The sequence below is a fragment of the Anolis sagrei genome, chromosome 5 (assembly GCF_037176765.1).
Source record: "Anolis sagrei isolate rAnoSag1 chromosome 5, rAnoSag1.mat, whole genome shotgun sequence".
NCBI classification, from domain to species: domain Eukaryota; kingdom Metazoa; phylum Chordata; class Lepidosauria; order Squamata; family Dactyloidae; genus Anolis; species Anolis sagrei.
In genome coordinates, this window is record NC_090025.1 from 85,138,286 (window position 1) to 85,151,228 (window position 12,943).

At 37.7% G+C, this 12,943-nt stretch overlaps 1 protein-coding gene across 4 annotated transcripts in view; it reads left to right on the forward strand.

Moving 5' to 3' along the window:
- RELN (reelin) overlaps nt 1-12,943 on the forward strand; it is a 375,263-nt gene that overhangs the window by 308,329 nt on the left and 53,991 nt on the right. For all 4 annotated transcript variants that reach the window (XM_067468825.1, XM_060778339.2, XM_060778338.2 and 1 more), the window contains exons 44-45: nt 6,464-6,722; nt 12,482-12,731. In XM_067468825.1, the coding sequence (XP_067324926.1) occupies nt 6,464-6,722; nt 12,482-12,731 (509 nt within the window). The remainder of the gene's footprint in view (nt 1-6,463; nt 6,723-12,481; nt 12,732-12,943) is intronic.

Sequence of the window (12,943 nt, forward strand, 5' to 3'; positions counted from 1 at the left end):
TACAACCTTTCATTGGCAGATTCTAATCAAGCTGTCATTAGTTAATTGGAGCCAAGTTATTTTTTAAAGGGCACTTTTTAAAAATTAAAAATAACATTTTATCTATTTGGATCTCCCTGAAACATATTTAATGCAAGATGATATGTGCCTAAAACATTCAGCTAGCAAAAGAACCCAAGTGAGTTTGAAATTAAATTATTGTTTACTAATCACTGGATGGCTGACAATCATACTTCCATCTTTTGACCTTTTTGAAGGTTCTATTTTCCATCAACTTGTGTATTAACTCGCCGTGAGTATTTTGCAATGAAAAACTGATTAAACACTCTATGGAAATTACATTTTAATGTACTCTGTCTCTTTTGAACTGGTATTATTAACATTAAAGGCTTAAAATTGAGTCTTTTTATGGCATACTCACATCTCGTGCTATGGGGCTTAATTTATACGTATTTCATTTCACCAGAGAAACAATAAGCCATGACTCTAAGATGAACCACTGCAAAAAACATAATGTCATGTGAACACTTACATTGCATTTTCATGTTACCCACGTCAAAACAAGAAGAATTCTTTCTTAGAGATACAGAAACACAAAAAATAAATATTCCTGGAGTAATGAGATTTTTCAGAGAAATTCTGAAATTAACAACATTTGATAACAAAGCATAGAATAATCCTCTTATAATGTCATAATTGATTTAAAGTCATTCTCATGGTGGAATGTTTCTAAATTTATATGTATTATATGTCAGGATTCTTTACTGTGGATTCCTTCATTGCCAAAGAGTTGGAGAAAGTTACCCTTTTTCATATCTTCACAACCTAGCAATTCTATGATTGTATGTTTTCAGTGGTTTAGAGACACTAAGCAAAGGAACATGACTTGATACAAAAGAAGAGAAAACATACTACCATAATCAGGGACAACTAGGCATATAATGTGTAGCAAAACCGGAATGGAAGATAGTTGTAATGTAGTTAGTGAACTAGCCCCAGTTATATAGCACTTACAATATATGGAAAATGTCTTGACTGTTTCAGTTAGTTCTACTCCTGTGTTGATCTAGGTCAGTGATTCCAGAATATTGGATCAAGGTAACACAGTCACTCAAGCATGCTGAGCAACATAGCAAAGCTGGGCATTAGAGACATGGGAGAAACATCTACAAAATGTGGCTTTTGCATGAGGAGGCAACATTAAAAGGAATCATACCAAACCACAGTGGAATTCCACTGAATCCATTTAAATTAAGTGCTTGAGAAACACCGCCATAGATACTATTTTTAAAAACTTAGTAAAATTTTGATTTTGCAGAAATTTTTATTTTTTTATAATAGTTAATTGTCCTAGTATGTAGCAAGTTGTACTTGTACAATGATGGTAATTACCCATTTTTGGACATGCATGAAGGCAAGCGTCCAATCTGAATCAAGACAAATCAGATAGTACATAGGCAAAGAACCAAGACAGCCAGGTATGCCTCTTGTTTTGCTGTAGCTTGATTGTGTCTCAAAATCCCAACCAATATTTCATACTCAGCATATTTGTTTCAGACTGAGAAGGGCTGCCTCTTCTCCTGTGTTTCTCATAACCTTCATTGCCAACCAAAGAGGGCAAGGTTTGGATGTTGGTTAAATAAAGAAACATTTTGGTGACCTCAATATCTCAATTATGAAATGTTTTTTGAAGTGTTGCTAGATTAATTGCCTATGTTTTGATTATTTTGTCTTACTGTTCAAGGATTAATAACATCTGTAATTTTCTGCCAGTTGTGGGAGACAATATTTCAGCACAATTTTTACACAGGTTTTGTATGTGAAAAATCATGAAATCTTGTGCAAAAACACTTTTTACACACACAAAACTCTTTTCAAAAACACATTTTTAATTCAAGATTTGTGTTATGTGCAAAAATACATTATTTTGGTACAGAATCCCCAGATGTGTTTCTGGAGATACTGTTTCTCTGTTTGTAAAAAAATTATGGAGGGTTGTGTAAAGAAACCCCCAATTTTTCACACAAAAACATTGGTTCTCGAAACATACCTTTCCAATTCAAGTTCAAATTTACTTTATTACGATGTTTCTGTTCTTTGGGTTATCAGGTGAAAAATGGGGTGATTCTGTTTCACGCCATCATGTCAGGCTAATTATACACTCTGCTCTGCAAATCCCCCTACTTTAGAAACCTTTAAAAAGAGTCTCAAGACCTGGCTCTGCCGTTGCGTCTTCGGAGAGTAGTCACACAACTTCATGCTATTGCTCCCTCAGCGTTCTTGTCCCAGGAGTTCCCCCCCCCCCCCTTGTACTTAGGTTTATTATCCTGTCTCTCCATGAGTTCTCCCTACAATTAGTTTTACCCCTTTATCTCACCTGGAGTTTTTAAATCATTTTATGTCTTTATGTTCGGTTTTTATGTTCTATGTATATTGTTTATATGCTTTGATGTTTTATACTTTAATGTTATATTGTTTATTTTATTGTAATTTTGTATTTTTTTGAATTATAATCTGTTGCTCAGGCTTGGCCCCATGTAAGCCTCTCCGAGTCCCCGTTGGGGGAGATGGTAGCGGAGTATAAATAAAATTTATTTATTTATATTATTATTATTATTTCCCCCCTTTTAACTACTGCCATACATTCAGTGCCATGTCATGAAATGGTTTATTCAGTTAAGTATCTTTGTATTAACACTTTTAAGTATACATTCTGATGTATACATAAATGGTATTGCTTTTGACTTTGATGAATAAACACTAATTGATACTTTAAAAAATACTTTATCACAGTCAATGACCAGCTCAGATATTTTTCCAAAAAGGTACTACTAGTAATGCCCTGCCTGACTTACCAGGCAAGGAGGTTGCGATGGCTGGCAAACCTCACCAGTCATCCTCTCTTTGGGGTTCTCTTTCCCAGGAGCCCCCACACCTTGTGCTTTTTGGCCAGGCAGCCAATTGAGTTTGCTCCGGCCTGCACCTGGATCAGCTGCACATGGCCCTCGCTTTGTTTTGCCGGTGCTGATAAAGCAGGGGCACACCAGCACTACGGGCCAGTTCCCTCTTTCTGTAAACCAACCGGGGGTTGCATTGAAAAAAGAGTTATTTTTGGCCATTCAATGCCCACAGTTTTCATGCAAACTCATTTTTCAGCTTGAAAATGAATAATGATTAATTTCCCTTCAATTCCTACTTGCCTTCCACTGTTAGACCACTGAGTCTTGTAGCCTAGTATTTTTGTTTGTATTTTTGCTCTGCCTGGCAGCAGATCTCCAAAAATTCAAACAATTGGCTTTCCCAAGCTTGATATCTAGGATGTCACAGTCAGAACTTGGGATCTATTGAATGCAAAGCTTATGCTCGTCAAATCTAAAAATATGTGAGGATGAATGTGAAATATGTTTAAATGATGAGAAATTTCATGTATAGGCTCAAACTAAGTATGTGTTTCTTAAATTTTGTTTTGTTTTTTCATTGAACACTTATACATTCATTATACACTTTCATTATACACTTGATCAAATAGTTAACAATATTGACCTTCATATAATATGTACGCAGTTAAAAACATAATGCTCACTGGAGGGAAAGATACTAGAGACAAAGTTGAAGTACTTTGGTCACATCATGAGGAGACAGGAAAGCCTAGAGAAGACAATTATGCTGGGGAAAGTGGAAGGCAAAAGGAAGAGGGGCCGACCAAGGACAAGATGGATGGATGGCATCCTTGAAGTGACTGGACTGACCTTGAGGGAGCTGGGGGTGGTAACGGCCGACAGGGAGCTCTGGCGTGGGCTGGTCCATGAGGTCACGAAGAGTCGGAGACGACTGAACGAATGAACAACAACAAAAAAACATAATGCAAACAATTCACAAAGGCTTTTTTATTTCAAGTGACACTATACACATGGTATTTGGTACTAAACTGTGGCTTTGGCTCTCTACAGAAATTTAGTTTTAGACTCATATTTGTACAGAAAACTTTGTAATTTTTTAACAATGAGCATGGAAAGAGACATGGTCACCTTTCTTCTTGGACATACTGTGAAAATACTGTGGACAGTTTTCCTGGGCTTTCTTGCAGTAAAACTAGCGTATTCCCAAAAGACAGGCTGCTCCACATGGCTTCCCAATGTTGTTTTACTTCAATCATAATAGATTTCTTTGGAATGGGGTGCTTGATACTATCCATGCTGTGTGGAAAAGCGTGTGCACGGTAGTGATAAGAACTAACAAACAATATCCTTGAAGACTTCATTCATTGACTTATTTGACAGGCAACATCTGGACATTTACCTCCATCATCACCAACTCTCTTTGAAAAACCTGCTATAGTTTTATACTTTCTTTCTCTCCATTTCTTTGTAAAATGTCTGCAGACACACAGTAATAGAAACAAATATTCCCAGAATTCTTCAGCTAGTTATTTAAAAAGAAATCATTCACTTCATTGGCATGTTTCATTGTTTTCAAAGTGATAAGAGTTTTGATAACATTATTTGTAACTTTGTACCAGAACAGTAGGAATGTCAAGACCCAGAAGCCTCAAGAATGCCAAACACAGTATAAAAGGTCCAAACAAAGGTTTATTAAACACAAAAAAGGCTTAGAGACACTTAACTCAGTGTCTCTATCACAAACTAAGAGTCTATAGCAACCGCTAAGCAAAAAACTCAATTTAAATATAATCTGGATTATACCGGAGTATAATTTGGGATAACAAAAAATTACAGCAATCTGCTTGAAATTCAAAAGGTCCAAAAAGCACAAGAAAACAAGGTGGGAGCATGCAAAGTCGAAGTCCAAAAACAGTCCAAAGTCCAGGCATGTCCAAAATGAGATGAAGCAGTCCAAAAAGCGAAGTCGTCATCAAAACACAGTCCAGAGTCAAAGGGGAAGTTGAAGTCAGCACTTATGGAGTTCCAGCCAGAAGTCACGGAAACCCAGAAATCTGTAGTCCAAGGACCCAAACTTGAGAGTAATGGCAGTAACAAAGATCCAAACCCAATAAAACACTTTGTCTTCTGCAAAGACCCATTGAAACCAAGCTAACTTATATCCTATAACTCCTCATCAGAGGATGAACTGCTTCCCACCCTTTCATCATCAATTTCAGCTGCTCCATTCCCTGCAGCTGAGCAATGCCTCCCATCTCTCCACCTTTGCCAGCATCTTTCAAGACTTAGGTCTTCCCAAGTGTTCCCAGATTGCCAGTCCTCTGCTAACCCCTCAAAGTCATCACTGGATGTAGGCTGATTACAGATGTCCCTAATCTCCTGCACACGGGTCCAGTCTAAAGCATCTTCCTCCCCATCGTCACTCCCATTTCCATCACTCCTTTCAAAATCCACAAAGTCTTCATCTTTTGTTGGAGCGCTAAGTATATCACGGATACGCTTCCTTTGGATCTCCTCATCTGATTCTTGTTCTTGAATAGCCCGCTTAACTCCCCTGTTTTCCTCTCCTTCCCCCATTTCACAATCTGAGAAACCCTTGAAGGACTCAGAATCAGTTGGAGCCATGAATATGTCTCTAATCCACTTTCGCTGCTGCTCCTCCTCCAACACCTGCGTAGCCCTCTTCTCCCTTCTACCAGTGGTAGTAACGTTACTATCACGCTGTGCTACAACAAGGAAGCTTGATCAACCCTGAGGACCAATTTGGAAATATACCATGAGACAAATGTCAAATATGTTAAAACTAACCAAGGATCCAGTTTGACAAAGAAACCAACATTAAACCTAGTTAGAAAACCCTGGCTAACATACATTCTCAGTATCCACACTTGTGTTGTTCATGTATTGAATGTTTATCATTGGCCTGTGTCTTTATTGCATTCGACTGTGTCTTTATTGCAATAAAATTCCAACTTCCTGGTTCAGGAATGCTTTAGTAACATTAAAGGCATAACATTATTATCACTTTTTGTGTTTTGCAAATCGCTATTTTGCAGATCATGAATCCTGGAAAACTTGAGTGACTGTGATTATTTTCTCTCTTTCTTTCTTATGGCAGTAAAAATGATTGTAGCCTAAGGCTGAGTTTTTGCCTTTTATAATCTGAGCTCTGAGCTAAGACTGACTTTTCAACTGAGGATTAAATATAGGGGGATTTGCATTATATAAACATATCCATCTATTTATTGATTCTATGCAAATGCCTAAAGGATAAATAAGTCGTTTTGTTCCACTCTATGATGTGGGTTTGGTGAATAGAGCAAATACATAATAATCATAAGAGTAAATTACTTAATATTCTGACCTTTAAAAGGGAGCCACATAACAATGGAATCTTTGCTTTCCATACTCAGAATGATGATGATACTCTAATTCAATATTATTCGTTACAGCAGTTATGGATAACATTTTCCTGAAGGTTCTTTTGATTGATAACTGTATTGATGTTACCGATAATTTGTTCCAGTTATTAATCTATTACTGTAACTCTTCTAACACTTTAGGTTTGTGCAATTCTTCATGAGGCTCGGGTGTGGTAAAGCAGTGCCAGATCCCAGAAGCCAACCTGTATTGCTACAGTATTCTCTTAATGGGGGTCTCACTTGGAACCTTCTTCAAGAATTTCTCTTCAGCAATTCTAGCAACGTAGGACGGTACATTGCCCTTGAAATCCCCTTAAAAGCTCGCTCTGCCTCTACCCGTCTGCGCTGGTGGCAGCCATCTGAAAATGGACATTTCTACAGCCCATGGGTAATTGATCAGGTATGTAACTCTTTTTTGGGACATAAATAGCTTATGCAATTGTTTTTCTTAATGTTACCTGTAGCACAATAATCCACATTATGAGAAAAATTCCAGCTAGCATGGAGCTACTGCTAAAAATAATATCTTGGTGTCAGATTCTCTTTTTTCCCTTCGTAAAAATATTCAAATCTCATAATGCTGAACAGTTTCCTGATTGATTGTCAGTTAGTTGGCTACTGTAAAGGAAGAGGTGTATATCATGATAGTGCAAATATATGGTATAGATTTTACTACACGAGATATAATGGGGAAAGTATTTGGTTTGAAAATACCATCTCACCTTTCTTGTGATATGCAGAACAATACACATTTTAAAGGGCAAAATCAGTTTGTCTTTCTATAATGACTTCAGGTGAGATGGCAGTCATGACTTTCTGTGGAAATATACTATGTCAGTGGGGTGTTGTAGTTAGAATGTAGGAGGCATTGAATGCAGGGATGTAACTCTTTGATTATTTCATTCTTGCTTGCAAAAATGAACAATTTAAAATGCTTTTCATGGGGTGATTTATTTCTGGAATTTTTTTAAAGTGTTTTTGCAGTTTTTGTGAAGTATTTCTTCTAAAATTGTACAAAAATAGTTTACGCAGAATGATGGGGTTGCACTCCCCTTAAATCACAGAAATGCAGGTTGGTTGTCCTCCTAGATTTCAAGTTTTTGCATTAAAACATTTTGTGTGTGCAGAATAGAATGAATCTGGCCATGATGGTCCATGCCTTAGTTACCTCTAGATTGGACTATTGCAATGCATTCTACGTGGGGCTGCCCTTGAAGACAGCCCGGAAACTCCAATTGGTCCAACGGGTGGCAGCCAGATTTTTAACTGGTGCGACTTACAGAGAGCTGCCGTTTATTTTCCAGGCCCAATTCAAGGTGCAAGTTTTGACCTACAAAGCCCTGAATGGTTTGGGACCTGCGCAACCACATTTCTATCTACGAACCCACACGACCTCTTCAATCTTCCAGAGAGGCCCTTCTCTCGCTCCCGCCTGCATCGCAAGTGCGACTTGTGGGGATGAGAGAGAGGGCCTTCTCTGTGGTGCCCCCCCCCCCAGCTCTGGAACTCACTCCCCAGAGACATTAGGCAAGCCCCCATGCTGGCAATCTTCAGGAGGAACCTAAAATCCTGGTTATTCCAATGTGCCTTCAGTGATTGAATGTAAGATACTCCCTGACCAAACTTTGCATAAAATGACCTCAGAACCACTTTATTTTATGGTTCGTGCAATTAAATCCTTCCTTATCCCCAGATCCTCCTCCCGATAATTTATATTGTCCTATATCCCAGCATTTTAAAATTTTTATCATTGAGTTTGGCCCTGCCCAGCCTAATCCTTTGTGTTTTAGTATTTGATTTGCTTTTGCTGTTCATTTATTGTATTGGTTTTGCATTTTATGTATTTTATTTCTGGTTTTATTATGCTTTTGTGTTATATTGTGTTACTGTATTTTGGGCATGGTCTCACACTGAGTCCCCCTGGGGGAGATGGAGTAGGGTATAAATAAAGTATTATTATTATTATTATTATTATTATTATTATTGTTATTGTTATTATTAATGTGTGCAAAATTCATTCTATTCTGCACACACAAAACATTTTAATGCAAAAACTTGAAACATTTCCTTCTATACTTATTTCAAATTAATCACTCTCTATCAGCTTGACATACCTCACAGAGTTGTTTTGAATGTTTTTAAATAGATGGATATTCAGTCACCTGATTACGAGTGACCTTTAAAACCAGGGTTATATATTCTGTCAGCAGTCTAGCTGCTGCACTTTCACTCACTGCAGCTATTGACTTATCTTCAGAGATGGCCTCCACGTAGATTGCATGGCAGTAGTCTAATTGGAAAGTTACAAGTGATGGAGTACTCTAGCTAACTTATTCCTTATATCTGGAGAGCCAATCAAAGGGCCCCAAGCATTCTGAGCCACAAAATCCACTTGGGCATCCAGTGACAAAAACAAAGATAGACCCAAGCTGCATACCTACTCTTTCAGAGAAAATTCAACCCATTCAGGGGAGGTAGGATACCAATTCCCAGATCTCAGAAGCACCACTCAACAAATCTCATGTTTTATCAGGATTCAGCTTCAAGTTTTGGCCCTTATCCAGCCCATTAAATGCACATCATGATTGCATTGAGTGGAATGGAACATATCAACCATCTTGTCCACCATCAGGCTGCAACAGCTAAAATTGACACCAAGAATATTGACCAGAGGGCATGCTGGATACCTTTCTAAATATTCCAGTAACTGTGTCATCAGGTTTTAAGCAAGTATAAGCAACTTCTCAAAGTGCTTAGCAAATGTATCAAGCAGGCTATAAAGGGACTTGTAATGGGAGCTGCTGGAGACTGAATTTGGGATCCTCTATATGCAACGTAACTATGTCTCAAGAGAGCATCTTTTTTCTTCAACTTTCCACTGCCCTAGAGAAAATTATTTTATTTATTAAAACTCTGGTCAGGGCAGAGGTGAAGCTTTTGATTGTTATAAATAAATACAGCATCAACGTAAAATACTGTTTCCCCTGAGTTATTGACCAATTCAAGAAAAATCTGCCGTGCACAGATTCTCTGCTGTCCAAAACAGTTCTGGTCAATGCTTGCCCAAGACATGGACATTTCTTGGATATCAGGTATTCAGACTTATTCTAATTTTGGCAACCCAATAATCCTTAGAAAAGTAAGAACTCTGTTTTCCTCAAACAAGTGGTTGAAATTGACAGTGCTAATTGTAGATTGAATTTTGGTTTGTTTTTTTGTTTTTGCTTTTTTGGTCGTGTCAGGAGTGACTTGAGAAACTGCAAGCCGCTTCTGGTGTGAGAGAATTGGCCGTCTGCAAGGATGTTGCCCAGGGGACGCCCGGATGATTTGATGTTTTTATCATCCTTGTGGGAGGCTTCTTTCATGTCCCCGCATGAAGAGCTGGAGCTGATAGAGGGAGCTCATCTGCCTCTCCCTGGATTTGAACCTGCGACCTGTCAGTCTCCAGTCCTGCCGGCACAGGGGTTTAACCCACTGCGCCACCGGGAACTCCCATAGATTGAATTGATATGTACTCATATCACATTGCTGTATGCAATAATAATAATAATAATAATAATAATAATAATAATACTTTATTTGTACCCTGCTACCATCTCCCCAAGGGACTCAGTGCAGCTTACATGAGGCCAAGCCCACAATACATCAGCAAAAACAACAATAGCAATACAAAACAATATGCAACTCATAAACAAAAACAGCAGTAAACATTAACAATAGCACAACAACGCATTAAAACCTATGGCTGGGCCAAATGTAATATTTTTTTTTAAAAAAATAATGCTGAGCATGACCAGGTGAAAGGATCTTCTTATTCAAAGTAGAAATGAGGAACCTGGGGCTCTGCAGATATTGTTGGATTTGGTTCATCATGATTCCCAAGCATTTTCAGGCTTGGGAGTTATAATCAAACAACTCTTGTACCTCGATTTGGAGCACAGTATACAGTAAGGAGTGGTATAAAACTTCATAAAATCAATATTTATGAAGGGTGTGGATCTGGGCACATTGTGTGAGGCTTAGAATAATTACTTTTCATATTGTTTTTATTGTTATGTTTAATTTTGAACCATTTGCCTCGGGTTAAGATGCTTCAAAATATAATTCATGGTACTGTAGAAAGAAATGCCAGAAATGAAAAAAAAAACTATTTTCTTTCATTTGCTTAAAGGGGAAACAATATTGTTCAAAAGTTCATAATTACTCATTGTTAATTAGCTATTATGAGAATAAACAATATTAAACTAAATTACAAAGAAAGATAAATAATTTATTAAATTGGCAGAGGGGGAAGTAAGCTAGATTTAATTTAAATCATAATAACATCAGGAATTTTCCCACTGTTCATTTAATCCTGGAAGCATATGTACAGATGAGCAAATGTGAGAATAAAATCATGAGTATTTTACTCAGTATAATAGTTACAATTTTTTGGAAGATCTGGATTATTTTAGGGGTATAAAAGCAATATACTAGTGTTTCTTGATTCTCTAGAACAGTGTTTCTCAAACTCTGCTCCTCCAGGTGTTTTGGACTTCAGCTTCCAAAAATCCCAGCTAATTTACCAGCTGTTAGGAATTGTGGGAGCTGAAGTCCAAAACATCTGGAGGAGCAGTGTTTGAGAAACTCTGCTCTGGAATATTGTGAACAGATCATTAGGTAGGTTTAGAGAACCTATGTTAAATTAAATTTTTCACATTTCTATGTGTGAAATTATAGTTGATGACCATAAACCACTTTGCTCTTAACCAATATTAAAACATCTGCTTGCTGATCAGTTCAGAACTTTGACAATAATGTTTAGGATGTCAACTTATAAATATAAATATACTATTTGGTCAAAATTAGTTCATAAATCTAGATAAAAATGCAAAAGAAATCCAAATGAAACCCAAAATGTTGCAGTAGAGCCTGTGAGTAACGGTGCAAACAGTAGTATGGGTGCCAAAAGGGAGCAGCAGAGAAAGAGGATCCGGGATATACTTACAGCACCTACAGATGAGGATTCATTTGAGGGATTCTCTGGGGATGATGGGTCACAGAGTGGAGAAAACGGTGGTGACATTGTGGATTGAACTAAGATAAGAGAAGTGCAAGCTGTTTGTGTGGAGCCAACATCTAGTGATGCATTTATGGGGTTCTCTGGGAGTGAAGACTGGCAATCGGGGAATCTAGCTGAATGTTGGGGGTAGCTAAGTCTTGACAGGTAATGGAGAAGATGGAGGGATGGACGTAGGGATTCATGTTAAGAGTTGGGAACAGCTGCAAGGGATAATGATGGGGCGGTGGTGGGTTCATCTTCTGATGATGATGTGTAGATAAAAGTGGGTTCAGAGATGATCTTTGCAGAAGGCAAGGTGTTGGTGAACGTTCGTGCATTGGGTACTGTCTGGACTTGTCACTGCCTGTTTTGTGTTCAGCATCGCTATTTTGGATTCCTCCTGCTGCGACCCTGGACTTTGACTGACTATGCTTCTCTCCCCGTGGCTTCACTTCTTTGTTAACCAGTTGCATTCTGTGTCTTCTTTGTGTGACCTCGGAGTACTGTGTTTGATTCGGTTCTTTTATCCGGTTAATCCGGATTATATTTCTGTTTACCTTTTGAACCAGGTCTGGTATTACATTTGAGTTTTGACCAGAGGCATTGCATTTAAGTGTCTCTGTGTCCTTCTCCTTTGTTTCAATAAACTCTGTTTTGGAACTGACTCTTGAGTCTGGCCCTTTAAGGCATCTGTGATTCCAACACAAAACCTCAATGCAATAAAGTGAAATGTTTGAGGATAACCAGACTATTTTGGTACCATTGTATAACACACCAACTTTGTGGGGTTGCTATTCCATAATAGAGATCCTTTTTAGAATAAAATATAGATGAAATAAAATCATTACAAACTGCTACATAAAATGGCATCAAACTCTTGAAAAACTGGATAGAATTTTACACTTTACAGGATTATTATTAATATATTTTGGATGTATCTAATGTACACTCGGATATATTTGGAAGAGTTTAAATATTATGCATAATTGACTTATGGTGCCATGAAGTATTGAATATGTCTTTGTCCTGAACTGTATGTGTTTCATTTATTTATTCATTTATTTATTCTATATTTGCTTTAAAATGCAGTAAATGAAACTCTTTTGTCTGTTTTGCAGATTCTTATTGGTGGAAATATCTCTGGGAACACAGTCTTAGAAGATGATTTCAATACCCTGGATAGCAAGAAATGGCTTCTCCATCCTGGAGGGACAAAAATGCCAGTGTGTGGCTCTACTGGGGATGCCCTGGTCTTCATTGAGAAAGCTAGCACCCGCTATGTTGTAACCACTGACATTGCTGTCAATGAGGATTCCTTCCTTCAGCTAGATTTTGCTGCTTCTTGCTCTGTCACTGACTCTTGCTATGGTAAAATCTTCTGCACAGATCACATACTTCTCATTTTTTAACACTGTCATTGCTTGTTTTTAATTCAACTAGACTCATAAATTAAAAAGTCAACATTTATAAAGATATTTGCTCTACAAGGAAAGCGTGGTTTAGTTTGTTCTTTCAGATTTTGCTTACTCCATGTTACATTGCAAGAACTGTGCATAAATAAATACAGTGGGCCAGGTTGA